General features: G+C 43.4%; 2 protein-coding genes across 9 annotated transcripts in view; one reads left to right on the top strand and one right to left on the bottom strand.

Annotated features, from left to right (window-relative positions):
* Positions 1–5020: 5020 nt before the first annotated feature.
* On the top strand, positions 5021–15504 carry AGT (angiotensinogen). 7 transcript variants are annotated; one of them, XM_082756323.1, is made up of 5 exons: positions 5021–5077; positions 8530–9348; positions 13559–13823; positions 14094–14238; positions 15195–15504. In XM_082756323.1, exons 2-5 carry the CDS (start codon positions 8556–8558, stop codon positions 15384–15386), a joined length of 1395 nt encoding a protein of 464 aa, XP_082612449.1. In that variant the 5' UTR covers positions 5021–5077; positions 8530–8555; the 3' UTR covers positions 15387–15504. The 7 variants fall into 7 exon arrangements, with proteins under 7 accessions (XP_082612449.1, XP_082612450.1, XP_082612452.1 ...); XM_082756324.1 differs by having other exon boundaries at positions 5042–5077; positions 8533–9348; XM_082756326.1 differs by lacking the exon at positions 5021–5077 and adding an exon at positions 6952–7118 and having other exon boundaries at positions 8533–9348.
* A 3181-nt stretch (positions 15505–18685) lies between these two features.
* COG2 (component of oligomeric golgi complex 2) overlaps positions 18686–24185 on the bottom strand; it is a 28007-nt gene continuing 22507 nt past the window's right edge. For both annotated transcript variants that reach the window (XM_082756317.1, XM_082756318.1), the window contains 4 exons: positions 23610–23752; positions 22123–22262; positions 20994–21174; positions 18686–19421 (listed from right to left, as the gene is read on the bottom strand). In XM_082756317.1, coding sequence (XP_082612443.1) covers positions 19320–19421; positions 20994–21174; positions 22123–22262; positions 23610–23752 — 566 coding nt within the window. In that variant the 3' untranslated portion in view covers positions 18686–19319. The remainder of the gene's footprint in view (positions 19422–20993; positions 21175–22122; positions 22263–23609; positions 23753–24185) is intronic.

Genomic DNA, 24185 nt, shown 5'->3' with positions numbered 1-24185 from the left:
AGTGGCAGTGTGGGAGAGGAGCCAAGCTACAGCATCTCTTCAAACCCCATGAGTCAGAGGAAAGCCCTACAGGAGCTCAAATTTTCCTGGGAGAATGGTTATAAGAGCTCCCACTGTTTCCACTGTTTTTTTTTTGTTTGTTATTATTATTTTATTTGGGGGGGCTAGAGGGGGGATTATGGTTTACAGAGGCTTTCATCAGCATGTGTTTCAGCAGCTTGACTGGGAGGCAGGCTTAATTCTTTTCTCACTAGGAGGACCCCGAGCTGAATTTCCTATTCTTCAGCTTTCTCCCTTAGGCAGTAAGCTAAAATGTAATTTTACCATTAACATAGAAAAGGTGGAAAAATAAGGCAAGATAAAAAATAAAATTAATCCTAAACTGCAGCAAACATTTCAGTGTTTGCTTAAAAACCACCCAGTAGAAAGGAGTGAGCAGGAAATTCTGAAACCTCAGAAACTTCAGTCACAAGCTCTTTTATTATTTCCTGCAAAAAGCCACCGGTGGGTAAGATTTTTTTTTTTTTTTCCCATTATTTTCAGAACTATGGGCTGCACGAAGCGAAGGAAGGCGAGAGCATCTCCGAGCGCCCCTGGCTGGGGTGGAGGCAGCCAGGTGCTGCGAGGACTTGGAGGCAGCTTCGCCACACGGAGGCAGCTTCGGCTCAGGAGAGGAAGGCGAGAGCTTCTGCAGGCTGCTGGGTTAGCTCCTGCCTTTGCTGTTTTCCTTCTACAGGCTTGAGCTCCACACATAGTCCTGTTGTCTTGGCTGGAGCTAGCCCTGCTGGAGCTGATGTGTCTGCAATGCAGCCCTGTGAGGCTCTGCGGGGCTCCAGCAGCCCAGGCAGCCTTACTGTAAAGCTGCCTGCCCCTGTCTGCCCCACTGCTTTCCACCTCTCTTCATCTGTCTATGGGATCTGAGAGTGGGAGGCAGGCCAATGTGCCCCACAGCTTGGCTGGAAGCAGTTATGTACCCTCAAATCAAAGCCAACCCAAACGCCACCTCCTTATCTCAGGTCTCAGGAGGCTTCTGCCTTTTTTATAGCATGGACTGTATTTGGAGGGGGGGATATTGTGGTTGCTGGCTCAAGAGAGTTTCATTTTTGCCCCCATTTCTGTCTGTCTCTGTGAGTAGGAGCTTCCTTTTGGCAGCTACAACTCCTGGAAATAAGAGAGTCCCTGCACCACCGCAGTAGGGAGCTAGCCAGTCCGTTTCCCACTAACAGACGGCATCTACCATGTATGATTAAAACCACTCCTCCAGTGAGAAAGGGAGAATGGGGAACCTGTTGCAAATATTATTCTCAGAGGAACACTGAATTGCAGCCAAAATAGCTGAGTCCTGCTGCTACCTGCCCGTCCGGGGCAAGAAAGTGTGGGCAGAGGAGCAGGAGAAGGGGTAGAGGTGGCTGAGGAAGGCTGGGGTGAGGATACCCCAGCTTCCAAAGGTCTTTCTGTGGTGTTGCTTTTAATTTCACTGAATTTTCCAGGCTAGGAAATAACTACCCTGAATGGTGCCCTGGGGTCGCAATGAGAATTTCAATATCCCAGTGGGGCCACCAAGGATTAACCTCTCCAGGTCTCACCAAGAGGATCCCCAGGGAGTAAAGCTTCACTGAACTTTGTGGTGGCAATCTCACAACACTCAGGGGAGCAGGATGCTTGGTGGCAGAGCCTTCTGGACCTAGTGTTGTAGCATCTCCCAGACAGCAGTCGCCCGGCTGCTTTCCTCACTCACCACAGGGAACAGCCTGAAGACTTCAGTGGCTGACCCAGCTGAGAAACATTGGGAAGGTGCAAATCCCCTCCGTGACACAAAAGCATTCAGCAGGAGCATCTCACAAAGTGCGTCAATCTCACAACAAAGCTTGCTCCAGCTCTTTGAGGCAGGGATCACACCGTGCAGGCATTGCCGTCACTGCTCTTCTGCCTCGTGGATGTCATTTGAGGTATTCAGGTACAGCGTGATCAAGTAGGTAATGCACGAGGCTGAGAGGCAAGAAACTCAGATTCTTGTCCTTGAGGTGCTTCTAACCTGCTGTGTGGCTGAAGGTGAATCATGTCACATCTTTGTATCCCCTTTCCCTCTTAGGACAGCCTTGTGCTGTCCTGGCTGCTTCAGTCTGGGATTGTCTCCCCTCCTCACAGCACCTGCTGCAGGGAAGGACCCAGATCGTTTGCAGGTATTACACCGTTTGATGAGCTCTGCAGGTGGATGGTCACCAGCACGAAGACCTCAAGGGGACTGTTCCTTGAGGAGCAGAAGGAGATAGAGCTGGTGACGCTCCTGCAGGGAACCTCTGCCCCTGCGAGGAGGGAGCATCATGCCCCACGCATCATTTCTGGGCAGCTATCTGAGTCAGCCTCCAGCCTCCCACTCACCCTGTGTATTTTGGCACTGTCCGGGCTGGCACACTGCGTCCCTCTGTCCCAGCACAGGGATGAGTATGGGACAGAGGCAGGTGAAGGCCAAGGTGGGAGGACCACAGCGGTTATGCTGGCTAATCACCAAGTCAAGCACGGGTTTGGTTCAGTTTCTGTACTGAAAAATTGGCATTGGGGTTAAACTGTACGCACATGGTCCTTGAGTTTTGTAGCAGCCGTGCTGCTCCTCTCTGTGAGACCCTGCAGCAGAAGCGGGATAATCTCTCTTTCGTCATCTGTACTTTGAATGCTATTATTGAGAAGCATTTTTGCAATCCTCTTTACACAAAAAATTGGGCAAGCACTGAGTACATCCCCTGTGCTCCCCAGCTGCTTTCACAGAAAAGTGTTTCCAGCCAACAAGGGCAGGAATCAGGTGTACAGAGAAAACAGAGAGAAAATAAAAATCACATACAAAGCTATTCCTTATCAAAGTTTCATTAAAATAGTCCAAAAAAAAATTACTTTGCACAGCTTTTCCCCACCAGAGATAGGAAAAGCAAACAAATAAAATCAGGCCCATGGCAACTTGCCACAGTTCCCACAGAACTGGGGAAAATTGGTTTACTACCGTGCAGGAACCTGCCTGACCCATCAGCAGATCTGTACCCCCTCCCTCTTCCCTTCGTGTTTACTCTGGAAAAAGCCACCGAGTACTTTGTGTGCAGCAGAAGGGAGAGCAGAGCCCAAAGGTCTGGCAGGAGACAGGCAGATTTCAGCCCCTGGTGCCGTGACTCTGCCACCAGTTATTACAGGTACTTTGACTAATCAAGGAAAACAAAACAGAACATAAAAAGTGGCTAACTAATATTTGGAGCCTACCCACTATTTTTGAAAATTGATCAAATTGTCCAAGACTTATTGATTTTGAAGAGTCAACAGCGGGCTCCTGAATGTGCTGTGCAATGGGGCAGTGCCCAGCAGCGCCGTGGCTGGGGTCAGGTTTGCCAGGTGTGATGCTTCACTGACATAGGGATACTAAAACAGTATTTCCCGTCGGCGATGCAGGGTGAGCCAAGTTAAACTGGCCAAGTTACGCTCAGACATCTCTATTTCCATCACAAGCTGTAGACAAGCCCTTGGAGAGAAGCATGTGAGCTGTTACATGGATCAAACTAAACCCAAGACAGACGGCTGTGCGGGGATTTCCCAAGTTAGCTGTTGTACCTGGACCTTTGTGTTCCGCAGCCTCTGATGGCTGTGCCTTCAGTGATTTCATTTCATCTCTTTCTGTACCAGTTAACGCTTTCAGTCTCCACAGCATCTTATGGCAGTGCCTTCTGCAGTTTATATACGAGGCAGTGCACTTCCTTTTAGCCACATTTTCTGCATGGCAATTTTACTGGGATCCTGCTGATTGTGGCAAAACAGTGAGTAAGGACTTGGGGCTCGTCTCCATCATTTTGCCTTTACTCTCACCATCCCAGTGGTCACTCTTCCAGCACAAAGTGCCTTGGTCTCCCCAGGCACTTGGCTGCTCTGCAGAGATTTTCCTCGATGTCTCACAAACACTCTTCCTTCCAGCATGATGAGTGCCTGCTACCCCTGCAACAACCACTGCACCTGCTGATAAAGCAATATTTTTTTGTCTCCTTTTTGTCAGGTCCTCCCACACAGGCTTCCTCTTTTTCCCTTTTTTCCTGTCCTTCTTGCAGTTTGTTCTCTCCTCTTGGTGCCTTGTCCAGACCTCATGTGATCTTCCCTTACCAAAGGAAAAGAGAGAGGGAAGCATTATGAGTGTTGATGGGGTGTAGAGATTTGCAGTTACCAACTTAAACCCACAGGTTGTGCAGATGGCTTGTGGCCTGCTTCCCATTCAGGGTACTTTTAGTCTCAGAGAAAGAAACCCTTAAATTTAGTACCAAATGACACATAACCATGTGCAGGCTGTCTGAGTTAACCCAATACAGATTTACAGTCTGCAGAGGTCAGAAGTGCAAGCTCCACCTACAAAGATCTCTACAAAGATCTCAGCACTGCCTGTGGGCCAAGTCTGTGAGCAGGACAACCCATTATCGTCTATTCATGGTGACTTCTTTCTCTATAAATCCCATACTAACCTCACAGGAGACAGAGAGACATCCTTCTAGTATGTCTGGCCCCGCTGTCTTGCCAATCAATTGAAATTTGAGCTTGGAAAAAAGCATGTTTTTCTATTCAACACCTAATTACTCACTCTTGGTTTTAAGATCAGCATTCCCCTACTAGGGTTAAAATTTCCAAAGCAGAATTGCTAGCATTTACATAAGGAAGCAGGGGCAGCAACAACACCCACAAGTTTTCGTGGGGTGGCACATTGCTCCCCGACTTGCATATCAGAAGAGAAAGGCTGGCTGGCAAAGGGATTTCATTTCGATGGCACAAGATGGGCGAGAAGCAAGGCTGCACGTGGAGCAGGGACCACAGTACCAGTGGGAGAGGGTTTTCAGCTGCTCTGTGCTCCCTCTCTGGAGAAGGCAGCTGTGACCATGAATAACAAACAGGAAAAACAGAGGCAGGTTTTGAAGAGAAATGAGGGCAGCGCAGGGGGGATGGGAGCTCAGGCCAGCTTATGTAAGGGTGGGTATAAAAGGGAGACATGAGTCCTCTCCTGAGATCAGGAGGAGTGGAGCAAAAGGACGGGAACCTCTTCCTTGGACAGAGGCTTTGAGAGGTCTGTGTTTATTTATACCTTTATTGTGGCAATTGCAAAATGAGATTTGTTAGGCAATGGGTGCAGGCCTTGGGCTTTCTTTGTACAGGCAATGTTTTTGGGAAGGATCTTGCTTTTACTTGCTTGATTTCCTAGCTGTTGGAAAGTTTTTCACCTATTTTTTTCCCAGTGCAATTTTTCTGGCACAGCTCTCTTTGGGGAAAAATATCTGTGGACACCACAGCTGAAAAGCACGATAGAGATTCTCCTCTTGCTGAAGTCTAGATCTATCCTCAAGCATATGTTCATTCCTAAAACCATGGCAACCCAACAGAAAAAAAAAAAAAAAAAAGTCCACGTATAGTAATTGGAATAACGCTTGTGCACTCTACCTTAAAATGGTTCAGAAGTAGAATGTAAAACTGAGTGTAATTAAGTCATAATAGGGCAAAATATGTTCCCATGTGTCGCAATGTATGTTCTTCATAGTCCAAAATCTCCTCCTTTATTAGAAACTGAAAAGATAAATGACAAAGGTCTAAGAAATACTCTAGTGTATAATGCATCTTAGTAGGGAAATATTAATTGAATGAGCATAATTAGGTGAGGTTTGTCTGAGCTTTGAACTGGGGCATAAACAAGAGGTGAAATCAAAGGCTCTACTACCAGTGGGAGTTTCTGCTCAGCTGCCTCCTGCCCCCACTCTTCCATAGGGCAGCATCCCCTGTGGCCAGAGATTTGGGGCTCGTGCCTGCAGACATCAAGAGGAGACCACGGTGCACTGCAGGAGCCACAGAGTGCCTGCTTCTCCTATTGCCTGGATCCATGGCCAGTCTCCATGCATTTCATAGCCGTCTGGAGATGGTGCAGATGCTCAGGGATTGTTCTGCTGCCAGATGCTTCTCAGATTGAGATGCCCCAGCAGCAAGAGGAGAAAACACCTTAAATATTTCAAGCTGATTGCTTGGGCCTCATTACATGACAGCATGACATATGGCCCTATGCTCAGGACTCATTACAGCTAAAGTAGTCAAATTGTTCAAATGAAAAGCAGTGCTGCAGAGATGTATTTCCATCCCTCTGTCAGTGTGCTCATCCCAGCAGGGCTTGACTGTCTCTACCAGCACCATCAGCTCCACCAGCTCCAACAGCCCAGGTGCACCCACAACATTGTTCTGCCTTGGCTCCTGGCTCACTCCTTAAAGCCCCCATGTAACCGGGCACCACAGCACAGACCAACTGCATCATCCCCGGTTTAACTGGCTATTTGTTTGCTTAAAGAGGAAGAAGGGGCATGCCAAAGCTGAAGGACCACTCCAAAAGCAGCAGAAAGATCTTTGAATCCCACTGCTCTTTCTAAATAAGACTTGGGAAGTTGAGAGTAGAAGGGGTGAATTATCTGTCAGCTGGATCTGGTGACCTAATCCATCTAGTTTTCATCTTCCCCACAACATTTTGCTTTTAAGAGTAAAACAAGCAAACTTTTGATCTTCTGGATAGGTCAAGAGTGTAAAAAATGGTAAAAATTGACATGCCACTCACTGATGGGTACACAAACCACAAGTCAGAGCTTAAAGGCAACTTACCCAACAGGAAAAAATCTGGTCTGACTGTGCACCAAATGCAGGCACAAGGAAACCTGCATTTCCTCGAGTCCAGCACAAAACGAGCAGAGTTATTTTCAGGTGCTATAATCAGTTCTCCTACATAATGAAGTGCCTGTGTCCATCTCAGTAAATGTGTAACTGCAGGCTGCACAAATGCGCTGGGTCGGGTTAAAGGTTGTGTATTGATCTCTGGAGTTTTCTGTGCACCCAGTGATAAATCATGCTCCAGTTTTATCAGGCCCTATCTGGTCTGAACTAACTTTTTTTGGCCTCCCAGCCCGTGATGTAAAGTAGCTTTGTGCAATGCCACTGGAGACTTTTAGAAAGGCCCCTCCTCGGGGAAAGGCATAAATGCCCCAAACGTCACCACGTACAGCTCCCGGAGCAAGAAGGTGCCACAGGGAGCCTGCCCCAGAGGAGACATCATCCACAGGGGGACACCAGCACGGACGGAGGCTAGTAAGCACACTCAATGGATCTGCTCTGAATGCCAATTTTTCAGCTCAAGTTTTCCTGCTTTTCTGAAAGGCTCTGGGCTGACTTCTTTAGGGAACTAAATCACGTTTGCTTCACCACTGACCAGGCCTGGTGTAAGTGTTAGCAGTGAGGACTCTCTTCTTGCTCTTTCCGCCCTTGAGGGTCAGCATGGTGGCTGAGGGGAGAAGCAAGTTTTGGGCACCAGTGGGGCTGGGGAGCTTGCTGCCAGCAGTGGCTGCTGTGAGGCACATAAGAGGGTGAACAGAGTTGCAACTAACAAGATACAGCTATTAGTGTAAAAATACAGCTCTGATTAACAGCATTTTTGGCAAATGATAAGCATTATTCATACAGAAGTGTAATTTCTGACTCATTTGGATTTCAGATATGCAAATCCAAAGATGTAGATTACAAATCCAAGGAAGGCACAACAGAGCTATTAGTTATCAAAAACTGGATACAGGATAAGTGAGAATTATAAACACAGTTTGTCAGTGTGTTTGTGTATAAATGTGGATGTTCATAAATACATGCATGTATGTGTGTCTATGCCTTTTGCATTCCCATATGCACCAGGTCCTTTGTTCCGAAACACTGGCAACGTCAATGTTCAAGAAATTTCTCTATTTCTAGTCAAGAAAAACAAGAGCAGCAGGAGGTCTTTTACCACAGGAGAACTGTTCGCACAGAAGAGAAAACCAGAGTTTATCCCTTCTAACTCTGTATTCAAATAATGAAGGTGCTATGAAAATAAGCTCTTGGTTTCCGTGTTAGCACATTTTTGTAAGGGAGCCCTGAGTGTGTTTGCCTAGAAGCTAGAAAGAATGTTTGCACTGGGCTATGGAAACACAAAATGCTTCGTTAGTGCCAGATATTATGCTGACTAGACATGCAAAGTAGGAGAGTTCAGCAGTGGGACCTTAAGAGACCTGGTTTCCAAACCCACTTCCCCTGTAACAGCAGGCAAATCGCTTAACTCGTCCATGTGTCAGCAAGATTTAGTGCAGCAATTTGCAGAGATAGCTCTGACTAGGTCCCGGGAGCAATATAGCTGCATTATTATAATGTTTTGCCAGAACTAGCACAGTCTAGCTCGCAAGCCTAACTCATTGCAGAGCACTACCATGTTGCTTCCAGTGCTCAATCTTCAGGATATCGCAGTTGGTAATGTAGTCAAATCCATGCTTGGCACATCCCCACCTGCTGCCATGAAACTGTTGGCCATTTCATCCCGTCCTTTTCAGGGAGCAGGCAGCCCAGCTGGCACTATACACTGCAATTCCTGTCCTTGTAACTCCAATGCAGTATGGGCACCTCACCATATGAATACAAGAAACAGTATTTACAACAGGCTGATCGGTCTTCCTTCCTCTCCACTTTTTCTTTCAGCAGACACTGTGGAAGTGGTTTCCAACATGAACCTCGCAGCAGACCTTCTCTGCTTGCTCCTCTGCCTCACTGTGGTGGCTTGTGACCGGGTCTATGTCCATCCTTTCAGTTTGTTTTCTTTCAACAAGAGTACCTGTGAGGATATGGAAAACCTGGCCCAAGAGGGAAGGAAAACATTTGTCCCTGCCTCCATCGAGTCCCAAACCACACCTGCTTATGAAGATGACCTGAAGGACAAAGTCAAGCTGGACACCCCGAACCTGAGTGGCCGTGGGAGGCAGAAACTGAGCTACCTGAAGGACTTTGTGTATGTCCTGGGTGTGCGGTTTTACAGTGAGCTGAGGGAAGCACGTCGAGGCCAAAATGTCCTCCTGTCCCCAACCAGTCTCTATGGCTCCTTGGTGTCTTTCTACCTGGGTGCATCCAACCAGACGGCCACTGATTTGCAGGGTTTGCTGGGATTTGTTCCCCCCTCTGGAGATCCTGACTGCACCTCTAGGGTGGATGGGCACAAGGTTCTTGCAAGCCTGAGGACTATTGAAAGCCTCATCAAAAACAGGGATGAAGAGCTGCTCTTTTTCAAGACACTCTGCCTCTTCTCTGCCCCTGGCATACCCTTATCTGAACAGTTCGTTCATGATTTGTTCCCCTCAGCTGATGCTTTCTACACCCGAGCTGTGGACTTTACAAACCCAAGTGAGGCAACAAAGCAAATAAACACCTTTGTGGAGGCCAAAAGCGAGGGCCGAAGCAAATGCTTACTGACAGACCTTGACCCATCCACCGATCTGCTGTTTGCAGTGGATGTCCGCTTGGCAGGTAAGGGTGAACAAGCACTTGTGTTGGAGGCAGGCTAGGTGGACAGGTAGCAGCCCTGCTCCTGGGAAGGAGGCAAGGTCAAACAGCAAGGGGGAACAGCTCAGATGAGAACCTGAAGCACAGCCCCATGCAGTGTCCCATTCCCAGGGTCCTGCCTGCACGCTGCCTCCCCTCACTCAGCCACAAGCCAGCAAGGGCAATGGAGAGGAGGTGGAGGGAGATGGCCTCAGGGAAAGTTTCCTTGACCAGGAAACTATGGGTTAGTAAAGGTGTGGTGAGATGAATAATAGAGTACCATACTTGATTTCTTACCACAAAAGAACTAAAAGTCATAAAAAGTCACTAAAGAGGGGTTTCTGGCAAAAATCATCAGGATGTAGATTTAAAGCAAGCATAAGCAATACTTTTCCATAGTCTGGAGGCAATTCCTAGGTCAGAAAGTAAGCTACCAGTTACTGAAACTGGAAGGGTTTCCAGACTCTTCCAGTCTGGAAGAGTGGAAGCTGGAAGTAAAACAATCCTTTAATTACCTAGGGTTGTTCCCAGAAATACTACTGCACCAGAGCCAGTACACCAGAGTGTACTTGCTTTTCAGCATCCTAGTGCCTGAATGTAATACTGGAGATGGCACACCTTAGGGCAGTTTTTATACTGGTGACTGTATTTCAATAAATTTGCAGTGAGATTTAAGTTTTCTACTGATAAAGGGTGGAGCTCAGATGTGCATTAAATGCTTTTGTGCCTTTATCTTCCCACTTGCAAACTGGATTTTCAGTTTTCTTTGCTTTTTGTGGGTGCTGTCAGAAGATACTCCATAATGCAGTCATTGGTCATAGGCAACATTGGTTCACAAGGCAAAGGTTCTGCTTATCACACTTAATTTCATTTTATGACAAGGTCACTTTTCTGGTTGATCAAGGGAAGCCAGTCAATGTAATCTTTTTGGATTTCAGTGAAGCATTCAATATGGTTTCTCACAGTATCCTTCTGAACAAAATGTCCAGCTTTCAGCTAGACAAAAACATAATGCAATGGGTGAGCAATTGGCTGATGGTTGGGACTCAGAGAGTTATAGTAAATGAGGTTACATCAGGCTGGTGGCCAGTCACTTATGAGGTTCTGCTGGGCTCCTTTTTAGGACCAGTTCTCTTCAAGGTTTTTGTAAATAATATGGATGTAGGACTAGAAGGTGTTTTGAGTAAGTTTGCAGATGTTAGTAAATTGTGAGGAGCTGTTGACTTTGTTGGGGGTGGAGGGGCCTTGAAGAGAGAGGTCTTGACAAGCTTGAGAGCTGGACAATTACTAACAATACGAAGTTTAACAAGAACAAATGCTGGATTCTGCACCTGGGATGGAGCAACCCATATTGGGGGATGAGAGGCTGGAGAGCAGCCCCACAGAAAGAGATCTGGAGGTTCTGGTCAAAAGCAAGTTGAACATGAATCAATGGTGTGCCCTGGCAGCCCAAAGGGCCAGCTGTACCCTGGGGTGCATCAGGCATGGCATTGCCAGGCTGGTTGAGGGAAGTGATTGTCCTGCTCTGCTCTGTGCTGGTGTGGCTTCACCATGAGCACTGTGTGCAGTTTTGGACACCATGGTATAAAAAGGACATAAAACTGTCAGAGAGTGCCCAAGGGAGGACTACAAAGACGGTGAAAGGCCTAGAGGGGATGATGCCTGAGGAACCCCTGAGGTCCCTTGGTTTGCTCAGCCCCGAGCAGAGCAGGCTGAGGGGAGGCCTCATGGCAGCTGCAGATCCCTCACGAGGGGAGCGGAGGGGCAGGCGCTGAGCTCTGCTCTCTGGGGACAGCGACAGGACCGGAGGGAGCGGCATGGAGCTGGGGCAGGGGAGGGTCAGGCTGGGGGTTAGGGAAAGGGTCTGCACCCAGAGGGTGCTCGGGCACTGGGACAGGTCCCCAGGGCAGTGGTCATGGCGCGGAGCATGCTGGAGTTCAAGAAGTGTCTGGGCAACGCTCTCAGACACATGAGTTGATTTTTGGGTGGTCGTGTGTGGAGCCTGGAGTTGGACTCAGTGATCCTCGAGGGTCTCTTCCAGCTCAGGATATGCTAAGATTCTATGAACAGGTCTCTCCCATGTCCTAAGAACAACACTGTTGTAAAACCAGATGTGAATAGTCATGTTAAGACTTCTAACTTCTCTTGGAGCCTTTTCAGGGGATTACACACCTAGTTGCATGTTAGAGGGCAGAGGAATCCAGACCCTCAGCAGCAGATGGCCATGGGGAGCCATTGCAAACCCAGTGGGGTTGATTTGCTGTGGTTCATGGCTGTCCCAGTATTAATAGACTCAGCCCCAAAGAGAACACCAGAGCTTTGAAATTTTGTGTAATCAGATCCAAATGCACTATTGTAAATTAGTAAATAATTTAAATGGTACTGCTGAAGAAGCAGTCTGGTTTATTTGCCACATCAGATTTGTTTTGTTTTTCTCCCTACTGGCAGCATTTAACAAATCTGCATACAACTAAATTGTGACGTGCAGCACTCTTGTTTCAGATAGCAAACTTTCTGCATCCAAATTCATGTTTAATGTTCCAGAGGCAATTAGCTTCCTGGCACTTTGAGTCAACTCTTTATGGGAGCTCGTTTTACTTAACAGGAACATAAAAACTGCCTGGAGCTAATCCAAGGTCTGTGCCCTCACATGTCCACCCTGCCAGAGGGCAGTGCTGCTTCACAGAAATGATAGGAGCCACCAGTAAGGAGCCTACTGCCTCACCTGCTGCCTTGCAGGCAGTTAGATACTGCTTCCTCTATCTGTGACATTCCTTATGTCCTTCCCAAGACTATTTAAAAAGTTATTATCCCAGCTTGATACATTTATCTCTCTGAATGATTATTTTTTTTCCTTTTGTTTTATTCTGTTACACTCTGGACATCTGCTGTCCTGTAAGTTCCGCAGATTACACAGGCAAAGTGTCTCCTTTCTGCTTTCAGCTTCCATCCCTCATTCTTATGAGATAAGAAAAAAAAAAAACAGTGAACAACTCTTTACTTTTTATTTTATTTTATTGTATTTTATTTTGCTTATACCTTTCACATCTCCTACCCGCTGCTGCGTTTTGTTGAATTTACACTAAGTGGAAGTGCCTAAATCTGCTTTTTATACAAGGTGATTTAGGAGACAAGTGTTCCTATGTACACCTTATTATGTACTAAATGTGTTAGGATCCAGCATTTCCCTGGATTTATTGGAGAATAGACTATTTAGCAGTACAGCTATGCCAGCTCCTATTTTATACTGATATTACTTTAATGAAGGCATTCCTTTCTTTACCAGAATGTATAAATCTGTTTTCCTAATTCCCCTTTCCACAAAACAGCAATTTCAAGACTACTGATCTTTGCCCTTCTCACTGATGGCAGTAGTTTCTTTAATGTCAACAGGATTATCTGCCTAACTGGGCAGCAGCACTGATCTATGGCAATGAGCAGATAACATGTTGAAATGCAAAGCTGCACAGAAGCAGCAGGAGGTGAGAGCAAGGCTTCCCATACTTTTGAACTGGGTAAGAAATTTATATCAAGGTTTAGCAAGTGTTCAGGTATGTCCCTCTTGACCTCCTAGGCTCAATCAACCCTTTGGTGTTGTGCTTGCTACTTTCCCCGTTGCTTTGGTTCTCAAGAAGGCTAAAGGTAAGACCCCAGGGTGAGCTTGTACCACCTTCCCTTGCACCAGCCCCCTGGCTGCCTCAGCAGCCAGCTCCAGCTGTGTGAGGGCACTCCTGCAGCTGGCCCTGCCAGATATGGTCCCAAACAAGCAATCCTAGCACATGGTCGTCACAGCTGCTCATGGGATGGCGAGGAAATCCAGACCCTCCACATCAGACCCATCAGCCACCCAGGAACCACCTTGGCAGCTTGGGAGGGAGCAGGTAACTGAGCAAGCAGAAATTTCTACCAAATTTGTGGCATTTCCTGGTCACACAGCTGGTAGAAACATAGCAGGTCACAGTCCTGATGATTTTTCAGACTCTGTTCTGTAAATCTGCACTGCCTTTGCCTGATGCTACCAGAAGGCATATTAAAGACAGGATACGTATTTTTACAGTAGCTAAATGTGATTTTACACATACTGCCCTTATCTAATGTGGTGTGTTGTTTTTAAACAAACAATATACCAGTTAAGGGGCAGAGGGGAGGAAGGATGAAAGGGAAGATTCAACTTCTTTCTTGGTCTGTTTTTCAGTGAAAGCTAAGAAAGCCTCCCTGCTAAAAGAGCCTCAGGAGTTCTGGGTCGATTCGAACACAGCGATCTCGGTCCCCATGCTGTCAGTAACTGGGATTTTCAAGTACAAGACTGATGCCAGTGAGACTTTTTCTGTGATTGAAGTCCCTGTCAGCAAGAACGCTCTTCTGGTGCTGCTGCAGCCCATCAATGGCAACGACCTGGACAAAGTAGAGTCCAAGCTCCCTTTGCAGTCTGTGGCCTGGCTCCAGGATCTGTCCCCAAGGTACAGCTTGGACACACATGTGCCCTCCCATAGGAATTAGTGGGAGAGGGTGCACAGTGCAGCCCTGCCTGCTCCCTGCTTTCCTACAGGGGTCGGATCCTGTCAGGGAGGGTGTAACAACTAGTGCAGAGATTCACAGAAACACAGGCATGACACAGTATTAGTAGAAGAAATGTCCACTGGCTGCCCAAAGACTGCCTAAACACCATGCTTTGATACCAGAGGACATACTCTCATCTCTCCCTCCCTCTTCTCCTCTCTCTTTTTCAGAGAAATTAAATTAACCTTGCCAGAATTAAAAATAGAAGACAGCTCTGATCTACAGGAACTTCTTGCAGATATGAAACTGCCTGCATTGCTGGGGAAGGGGGCAGATCTCAGTAAAATAAGTGACACCAATCTAACTGTTGGGAAGGTATGGTATATATCACTGGTGTTAAGCAAAAAATGCTTTCTGTTCAGCTTTAGCCTGTTTAACTGTAAAATTTGACCTAAAACAAAACAGTATGAGCAATGAGGGATACTTGATCAGCAGCAGACATTCAAGATGACTGAATGGTACTGAATCCTCTTTCAATTAGGAGAACAGGTTTGCTCTACAGCATTTAAATTTCATCATTACAGTAGAGGATGTGACACAATCACCAGGTTTGAGGTCTGGGCACACTAGGTTCTGTGCACACAAATTAGCCTCCATACCAACAGCTTGAACAACTCAAAGCAACAAAACTGGACTGAATGATACAGGCTGCAGTACACAGAATCATAGAACGACGTGGGTTGGAAGGGACCTTAAAGATCAGCCATGGGCAGGGATACCACCCACTAGATCAGGTTGGCCAAGGCCCCATCCAACCTGGCCTTGAACATCTCCAGGGACGGGGCATCCACAGCTTCTCTGGCAGTTATTGGGCTGTTCCCTTGACCACTGTGGGACTGCTCCCAGAAATTGCAAAAACAGAACCAAGCATGGCACATTGTCTCACCTGAAGACAGGTTCAACCATTCAGGTCCCAAGGGAAAGAAAGAGGGGATCTTAAAGGGGACGGCTATCTTCCATTAAAAGGCAGCAAATTATGTTCTAAAAGTGTAATTTCAGTGCCTTTGACTTTTTTTCTTTTTGAAAGATGTCCTACGTTTGAAGCTTTGTCAGGATAATGGGTACTGGGATTTCATACAGCCCAAGTGTACAAGCTGCTGTAGAGACTTTTCATGTTATGGAACAAGTGCATCAAGGGTTTATTTGAACATCCATGGAGTCTATCCTGGGTTGGCTACAGCTGATCTAACTCAACATTACTTCATGTGCTTTTTCATCTACTTAAGCTCTCACTATCATGACTCCGATTACTTTTATCTTTTCCTTTACAGATCATTAATAAAGCCTTTTTCAAACTGACAAACGATGAAACAGATCCACCAGAAGACCCCACAGCACAGAAGGAAGATTCGGGACCACTCGAAGTAACACTGAACAAGCCATTCCTTTTAGCTGTTTTTGAAGAGAAGTCAAGGGCAATGCTTTTCCTTGGCAGAATAACAAACCCACTGCAGAGTGTTTAAATGCAAGCACCAAGAACTGGGGCAGAGGGAAGGGGGGAAGGTGTGGAGAAGAAAAAAACGATATACATTTCCCATCACCTTTTTCTTATTCATCAGTTATTTTTATGATCATGTGGAGTGTTCTAGTTAGCTTTGAGATGAAACAGGTAGTGTTTGAAATACAGCTTTTTGAAAGCTAAAAATTTGCAACATTCCAATTTCGGTCATCATCTGTTTCACATGGGGTGGTGACTCACACTCCTCTCCCAGCTTCTCTTCTTTCCTTCTTCCCATCTTGTCTCCCTTCTGCCCCAGCAATCTTTTCAATACAATGGGGACAAAACAGTAGTCAGCAAGCCACTGACTTAAAAAAAAAAAAAAAAAAAAAAAAAGAAAAAAAGATTTTATAAGCGCAAGCAGCATTTACTACAGAAAGGTAGAAAAAAGGAACTCTTCTGTTCTTGAGAGGTCACTTTTACTTTGGTCAGTTTCACAAGAGACATTCCCTTTCACTTTTTACAGAGAAAGTTTTATAATTATGCACAGAATTTTCTAGCTTGATCAGCACTATTTTCCTTTAAAATGCTGCCAACATCATGGGCAGGCTTTGCTTGTCCCACTGAGACAAGATTTTGCCTTAGAAGCAAAAACACATTTATAGGAAGTTTCTTCTTTCTCCAGCCCAGATGGGTATGTTTATTTCTTAACTCCATGGAAAAGCTAAAAATGAGGTTTGGTAGCATTAATGAACTGCAATGTATGAATTCGCATGGTGTGACAGCATTATCTCTGGATTTTTTAGAAAAAAATAAGGCTTACTATGCCAATACAATTCCATTACTTAGAATATCTTCTAACCTGAAAGGCATTTATTACAGCTCTGTAGTGAAAAAGAACATTACTGGTTAGAGCCCAAATCTGTAAACCTTAACACATCCGAACCATTTTTAAAAGAATTAAGAACCAAAAAATCCCCCAGAATTAATGGCACTGATCTATACTAATGGCTGTTGTGCTGATACATGTGAATAAAATGGCTTCAGCAGTTCAGTGCAAATCTTAGCAGTGTCATAAAGGTTTGAAAAACTGGAAGAGCAGATTAATTATTAGACTTGATTCCTGAATGTGAATGAGGAAGAGAGGAATTGGGAGTGAATTTTTGGTACTTAAGAAAGCCTGCACGAGCTTTTCCTTTGATTACACTGGAACATGGATTTTGACCTCGCATTTCTAGATTGTCTTTGGTGCTGATGGCATTCGCAGTAACTGCAAACCTCTTTGGGGTATGGTGCCAGATGTATTCTGCAGAGCACAGCAGCTCACTATCATCCACAGTGGCCCAGATTTCTATCTAATCCAAAACTACTAATGCCAGTGCCTTGCTATTGGTAATGTAGGACGATAACCTTCTTCTGTCTTAATAGGAAAAGACAGAGGAATATCTTTCTTGAGAATACTAGGATTACAAATGCTGCAATTGGATAAATGCATGGATATTGTACTGTATGTATGTATTCCAGATGCTCTAACCCATAAATACTGTGCTTGTATTTTATACAGCAGCAATTAGCTATCAATACGCAGAATAGGAAAACTGCAAATAAAACCACCTCCAAATCGCTTTGCCACAGTTCACTTGGGTTTATGTCTAAGTCAGATCTCATTCCAGCTTTTGAAATGTACTGTCAGATTTATGTTTTATAAGACAGTAAGTTGCCAATTATCACACAATACAGCCACCAGTATAGCTGTAAGCATGAAAGAGACAGCTTCCAAGTGCTTATATAAGCTATATTAAAAGTTATTCCGTTTACTCCTTGAAGTCAGTGTGTAGCATCAGCCACAAATGGAATTTCAGACCACAAGAGTTTCCATTTTTACCATGGAGATGGAGGACAAATAAAAGGGGCCCCTGGCCATGCTGCCAGTAGGCTCTGGGACAAAATAACATTCTTCACAGGTAAGGACCACACATGGCTGGAGAACTCCACAGGCTGGTCAGTATTACATGGAGAAAAACAAAATACTGCCCCCTGGCACCCTGGAAAAGCAGAGTGAGGAAGAAAGGACATAGATAGGGAACTAGAACTAAGCAGGACAGAGCAAGAAGCGGAAAGTTCTGGAGCATTACAGTATGAAAAGGATAAGCTCTATGTGTATGTACCATTTAAATGGTAAAAGAAGAAAACAACCCACGATTAAATCCCTTTGCTTCCCCAACAGCATATATTCTGTTGAGACTTGTTTCTGACACCAATTTTATGTCTAAAATGCTTATTTTATTTTATTCTTCACTCTGTAGAGCTAATGAAGTCCTAACAAACATTTTTTCCCCCCTATAGTTACCAGTTTTCTTGATGCCCGAGTTCCAGTTGCAGAAACATGAGTACAGGTAGCAATGCAGAAGCCAAAAAGAACTCAAGACAGACTTTCAGACTCTTGAGGAAAGTTGCCAGGCTAACCATTTAAAAAGGCTCTCATTCTCTTTATAAACTGAAACATACTAGGACATGCTTTCTCCTGGCAATTTTCACACTGTATGTAACGTAACTGTATCCTAACCACCACCAAAGCACATCAGCTTCTAGATCTGACATTTCTTGATAACTTTTCTCTTATTGCCACATATTGTCCCGCCCTCTGTTTGTCCCATCAGAATCTGGATGCAAAAACCCCACTGAAATGTAGGAAACACTTACGGTCTCCCACTGCACTCCTCTGCCAGAGGCACAGTAACACACATTCCAGGTATCCCAGGTGTCATTCACCCAGCCCTCAGCTGCAGTCAACTGCTCATCAGCAGTCTGGTGAACTAGCACCTAAAATCATGCTCTAACGTGGGAGATTTGGAGAAAGAAAACAAAAGATGACAGACTCTTTAACGTGTCATCGAAACAACATGGCTTATCACTGAGCATAGCTGACAATTATGCTGGAATTCTCAAATTCTTCTACTCATCCCAGACTTACCTATCCCTCACATAAAGTTTCAATAGGCAAGTCACTCTAGCTTCCAGATAGCCCTCTGGTAGTCCTCCTACCATTTAAAATCATGGTAAAACTTTTAGATTTCCTGCTACATAAAGATGCACCTTGAACTAAGGTAGCTAGGTGTGAAGTCTGAGAAATTCTGCATGTATTTAGGCAAAATATAGCTCTGAATTCTAATATACAACATAAGATGAATCACAATTACGCCAACACTGAATACATTCTAGCTTAGCAAATTAAGTTCTACCTTGAAAGAAAGCAGGTAGCCAGAAAGTAACAGCAAGAAAGTTAGGTGCTGATATTATAAATTATTTTTGAAGTGTACAGTATTTTAGTTTTTTTTTTTTTTTTTAAATGTAGCACTTCTGATCAACAAGGTCCATGGAATAAAAATAATCTTTAACATAAAAACATTATGTTTTTATGAAACCCTAACAAGAGCTAACCATGTCCCGTGATGAGGGAAAGGTGTTAAGTGCAGAGCAGTAGCAATAAATAGCAGACTCTATTCCTGTGAGCATTGTCTTTATTCCATAAGAGCTGTCCCTTTGAAAGCTTTAGACAGCCAGCAATAAATATATTTGACTCAAAAACATATGGGACATCAAAGGTAGGAAGACAATTTATTACATATTATTTTCATCATGTAAGTTCATTCATTTACAATATAAGATTTAAAATAAAACAAAAAAAAACATTTCCTTCCACTTTTATTCTATAGTAAAAAGTTTAGAATTTCTGACTGCTTTCCATATAATGGAAAACTATGGTAAACTCTCAATCTTTCGGTGACAGTTGATTCTTTCTTGACAGCTGATGCACCTATTTGTTGCTTAAGATACAACAGGAAGCACTTCATTGCTACTTATTTGGTAAAATAAAGAACAGTGAAGTCTTTTTTTTTTTTTTTTTTTTTTTTTTTTAGGGACAGTGTTTATCTTCAATCACACGCTTCAAAAGTATCTAGGATTGTTCCACTGTAGCTTGATCCTTGGCAGTCAGGACAAGCTCTGTAAGGGCTGAAAAGCTTTTTATGTTGCTTGTATCCAGTCCCATCTTCCGTATCTAGAAAGACAAGAGAAACGTTAATTTTATTTAGAACAAAAGCTTATGGATTGTTCTCCTTAAAACAATTAGTAAAGCGTATGTTTTGTCCTGCATTGATGAGCAAAGAAATATAACTGCATATAGTGCACACTACAAAAAAAACGCTGTATCCAGCTTTGCTCAGTTAAGTCTTTCCATTCAACAGAGCGTCCTGCAGTAAAATATTTAACCATCTTCTAGGCAACTTTTAACCTAAGTCAGTTGGAAGTCAAGTCAATGAAACAGTCAGAAAGAGAACCTTGGCTGTAACTATGCATTTAATGCATTCATTTCAAATGAAATTTTGCCCAGAATCCTCATTTGGGATTTGAGGAAAGCCTTTAAGGCAAACATGGATACACCCAATAACAGCCAACAGCACAGTAACAAAAGCATTTCAATAAGCTGCAAGAGCCCATTGTTCTAGCCTTGAATTTCCTGTAGGATGAGGACAACAACAGAGTTTGCTACAAGTCATTTCTTACCTAGGGAATCTCTTGCTTTGGCAGTTAGAAAAATACAACCATGAGAAAAACAAAAGTACACTGAAATCTAAATGAAACCATGATAAAGTGATCCTGAAAGACGTTTGCTGCTGGAACTCTTGGTAATGTCCACCAGCTCCTAAATGATTATGAATAATCTATCCCAGTTTAACTTAAATTCACATTATGTTAATGCACATAATTGGATAGGAATAGAAGAACAAACCCAACTCAAGCTCCCAGTTAAAAACTGCCAAATAGTATTTCTTGTTAGTAAATAAGATTTCCATGCTTCCACCCAAATCTTCCTCCTTTGTGGTAAGCCTCTGAAATAAGAAAATCATCTCCTTACACACAGGAAGAATTTACCTACCTGTTTTACTGTACAGACAACATCTGCTCATAACCAAGACTGATAACAAGTGCTTGGCAACTAATGACATGGACGTGCAATTAGTAGTCTACTTTTTTTTTCTGAAACTTACACATGGAAATAATGACTACTAATCAGCACAATTTGATAAAGCTACTACACCCATTTCCTGGAATATTTTGTTCTTTTACTTGTTTCTACTTTGCTGTTTTAGTTTTTGTATTCAGCATCAAAAGGAACTTACTGTTACATAGCACAACAAGAAAGAAATCTGACCCCTTCCAAGCTCTTGGGAATAAACCCTTGATTATGCAGTGAGTGAAGGCAGGAATTACCCAGGAGAAGGCAAACAAAAGCAAGGCCATAAAGAATTTTCCATCAGAGCTAAGAAAATACCCTGTCCTTTGGTCTGTCCACGCAGTATTTCTTTGTGCTTCTGAGTACTAAGCAATACTTGAATTCTGAATAGTGAGAAATACCTTTTTCACTTGTATACAAAAGCACAGAAAGCATGCATTGCTCAAGGAGATTCTATGATCATTAAGGTTTCAAGTCACCTGAATTACACAGATATAAAAAACAACCAACAAAGCACAAAGTTTTTAAGACCCAAAAAATAAGCTGAGCTCCCATTTCCTCCTGTATCTCACTCCCTTACCTAACAGCAGTAGACAAACTTCTCTTTTAACTTACTTGTTCTCCAAAATACTCGACATCGAGGGCCAGCTGCAGTCGGATTTTGTCATCATCACTCATACCTCCATTCGTACCAACAGGATTTGAAGCTGCAGTTCTTCTGGCTTGCTTCAGCCTTTTCAGGCTCTCTTCCATTTTCTTAACAGAACTTAACACATCAGAAACAGTTTCATAATACCTAAATGAAGGAAGATTGAGAAAAATTACACTTTTACAGAAAAGCCTACTGCATGCACATCACTGGCCCTCATAAAAATTATGAGGAATGCTGAGAGGAGTGGTTTTGAGAAGAAGCTACTGATATTTCCACCATTAAGTACAGAGGCCAACCTAAAGATTACAATTCAGTGTTGAAGCCTCCTTCTCATTTTCCACAGTGCCAGAAGTAGCACGTATCCAATGAAATTATCAGGCAGAACATCCAAACAAAAGCAATTATTACTTTCTTTTTGTACACACTGAAATGGTTGAACTCACAGAAGATAACATCTCACAGCAGTATGAAGTTGAAAGGAAAGTAGACGGACAAACAAATTTCATTAAAGAACTTAATGCAGATGGATATTCATGCTCAGAAGTCCTCAAGATGCTAGCCAGGAAACCAGAATGAAGGAAAGCACTGTGTTTTGACTGCCTTATACAGCTGGGAACAACTGGCTTTTCAGCTTTTTTCATTATTTTTTTTAAGCACTAAAATTTGCATTATCTTTGTATACAATAAAATTGTCAAAGGAAAGTCAAACTCAAATTTCTTGAGAATTTGACCATGATTTGCTGACAATAACATGAGGTTAAGGACTTAAGTAATTTCTGAGACAAAATGCAAGGTTTTAGTTTACTGTTGCATTACTAGAGCAAAACAATTTCCATATGCTCTATCCACAATGTCAGTTTGTGTACATCTGAGCAGAGGTCAGGTCTCGAGTTCCCAGCCCTGCTTTTCATCTGTTGAGTACAAAACAGTAATAGAAATCTGAACGAATGCACCAGGTCAAAAAGGGGACATATTCCCATTTTCTTTACGGCTGTGTCAACTTGTAGCGTGTTTTCTCTTTTCTCCTGTGCCCATTCAACTGACAATGAAGTTTTTAAATAGTACAACGAATGTTGTGCATGGCTCTCTTACTTTTGTGTGCTTTCAGAGAGGGCGCCTTCCAACCACTGATGAATCATGGGCTGTTTCAATATATCTCTGTATTCATTTTGTAGTCTGTAGAAGGGCTTAAGAGCACTGTCAACATAAGCTGAAGCTTTAGTTGGCACTTCCTGGGAGAAGGCAGGGAAACATGGTGGAAAAAAGAATCTGTAATTTATTTACTGAACACATGGACACCATTTATAGCACATACGTGAAATGCTGAGCATGCATGTAAACCAAGAAATAGATTATTCACAAATAATCAATAAAGAGATCTTCATAGACATGGAACAAACCTTGACCAAATCATTCAGCAGCTTTATACTATGTAAAATGCTATGAAACAAGGTCCAAAATGACCAAAGCTTTTGGAGAGATGCATGTGCCAGCCACCCCTATTATTGCCTACTTGCTGCTCATGCTGACTTCAGAAAGTTGAACACGCTCTGTATAAACAACAGCCTAGCTCTCTTCATTAAAATAGCTGCTATTTCGTATCATACTTCACTAAACTGAAACCACTGCTCCTTCTATTCTCATACCACCCCACCCACTCACTATGTTTTTCAGAAGAAAGCTTTTGGGATAACTCTAATATCCCTTCTCTACTTTCTTCTGAGATGGTCTTGGAATCAGACTGCTTCATTTCTTCAGGGGTGATCCATGCAATAGCTTGGACAGACCTCCTGCGTTGCAGGGGAACAGATCATACCCAGGGTACACAATCTCTGACATCTGAAATGCCTGTTACTTATATTTTCTTATACTGCCTTTTTTTTTTTTTTTTTTTTTTTTATATGAGACCAAACCAGCTACCATAACAACTGTGCAAATTGGCAAAGACAAGGCACAGCAACAAGACACGCTAAGATCTGAACATGGTTTTGGAAACATATTTATTAATTACTTTTTATTGTTTTTTCACCAAATCATTTTATTTATTTATTTATTAACCATTCTTATCTTGTTTCTTCTGTGCATGGCATTCCCGAACGAAATCTAGGAAGCTAGCTCACCAAGAAAAAAATTCTTGACATAGCAGGTTGAAGTGTCACTCCCTGCCCTGATCAACCCATCTTCCAAAACAAAAACAAAACAAAACAAAACAAAACAAACAAAAAAAACCCTACCAAAACCCTGCCACCCAACAGCAGCACATCTTACAATACATGCTATGAGACGAGGGAAACCAATTTTTTCTTATTAACCGTTCTGGTTTTGTACAACAGTTTTATGTCTTGCCCTTCCGTCTCAACCTGTGCTCTCATCATTGTTACCCTATCTAAAATTTTGAAAATACAATTCTTTCTTTTCAAAGAGATAAACAGTAATGACTAAGTCATCTCAGTATTTAATACATTTCTTGACTCTCAAGCAGATATGAACAGCCCTGAAATTGTAAATGTACTGCCCAGTTAAGATTCTTAGTACAGGCCCTTCTGAGATTTATTTTTCCTTCTGCAACCAGCACTGACCTTATTGGTTCTCCTATATAATCTTGGAATTTCCAGTGCACTCTTCAGATAAGTGAAAGAGGACTCACTCAGATCCTGGATAATTCTGTTATTCAAGGTAGGCACGCAGGCTGATAAAGAAGTCTTTGAGTCTTCCAAGGCTTCTATTCAAGTAAAAAAAATGAAGTTTAGACTGAGCTACCCTGCCCAATCACATTACAAATTGTGTGAATCCAGCATCATCCCAATCTCATTCCCTGTCCTAGATGGCTGCCGGTGCTGAATACAGGATGCTTGCTAAATAAATACACACCAACCATTTATAAAGTATCTCCACGAATATCAACCATTTCTCAGCCAGAAAAAACAAATACAGGGAAGACAATTAAAAAAGGGTAACTTGACATTCTCCAGGTTCACTTTTTTTTCCCTCTTCTCAGTGTTATCGATGCAGCAAGGGGCTTGAATCAAAAGGCTCAAACCTACCAAAGAAACTGAGGCTGTGAAATTCTCTCTCACAGTACCTCAAATCCCCATGGACTGACTGGAAAACGCTTGACACAAAGCTGTGATTGGCAAAAGATCATCTACTGAGTT

This window comes from Aythya marila, assembly GCF_965140915.1.
Source record: "Aythya marila genome assembly, chromosome: 3".
NCBI lineage: Eukaryota > Metazoa > Chordata > Aves > Anseriformes > Anatidae > Aythya > Aythya marila.
The sequence above is the reverse complement of the archived record's forward strand: the minus strand, read 5'-3'. Positions and strand labels throughout refer to the sequence as shown.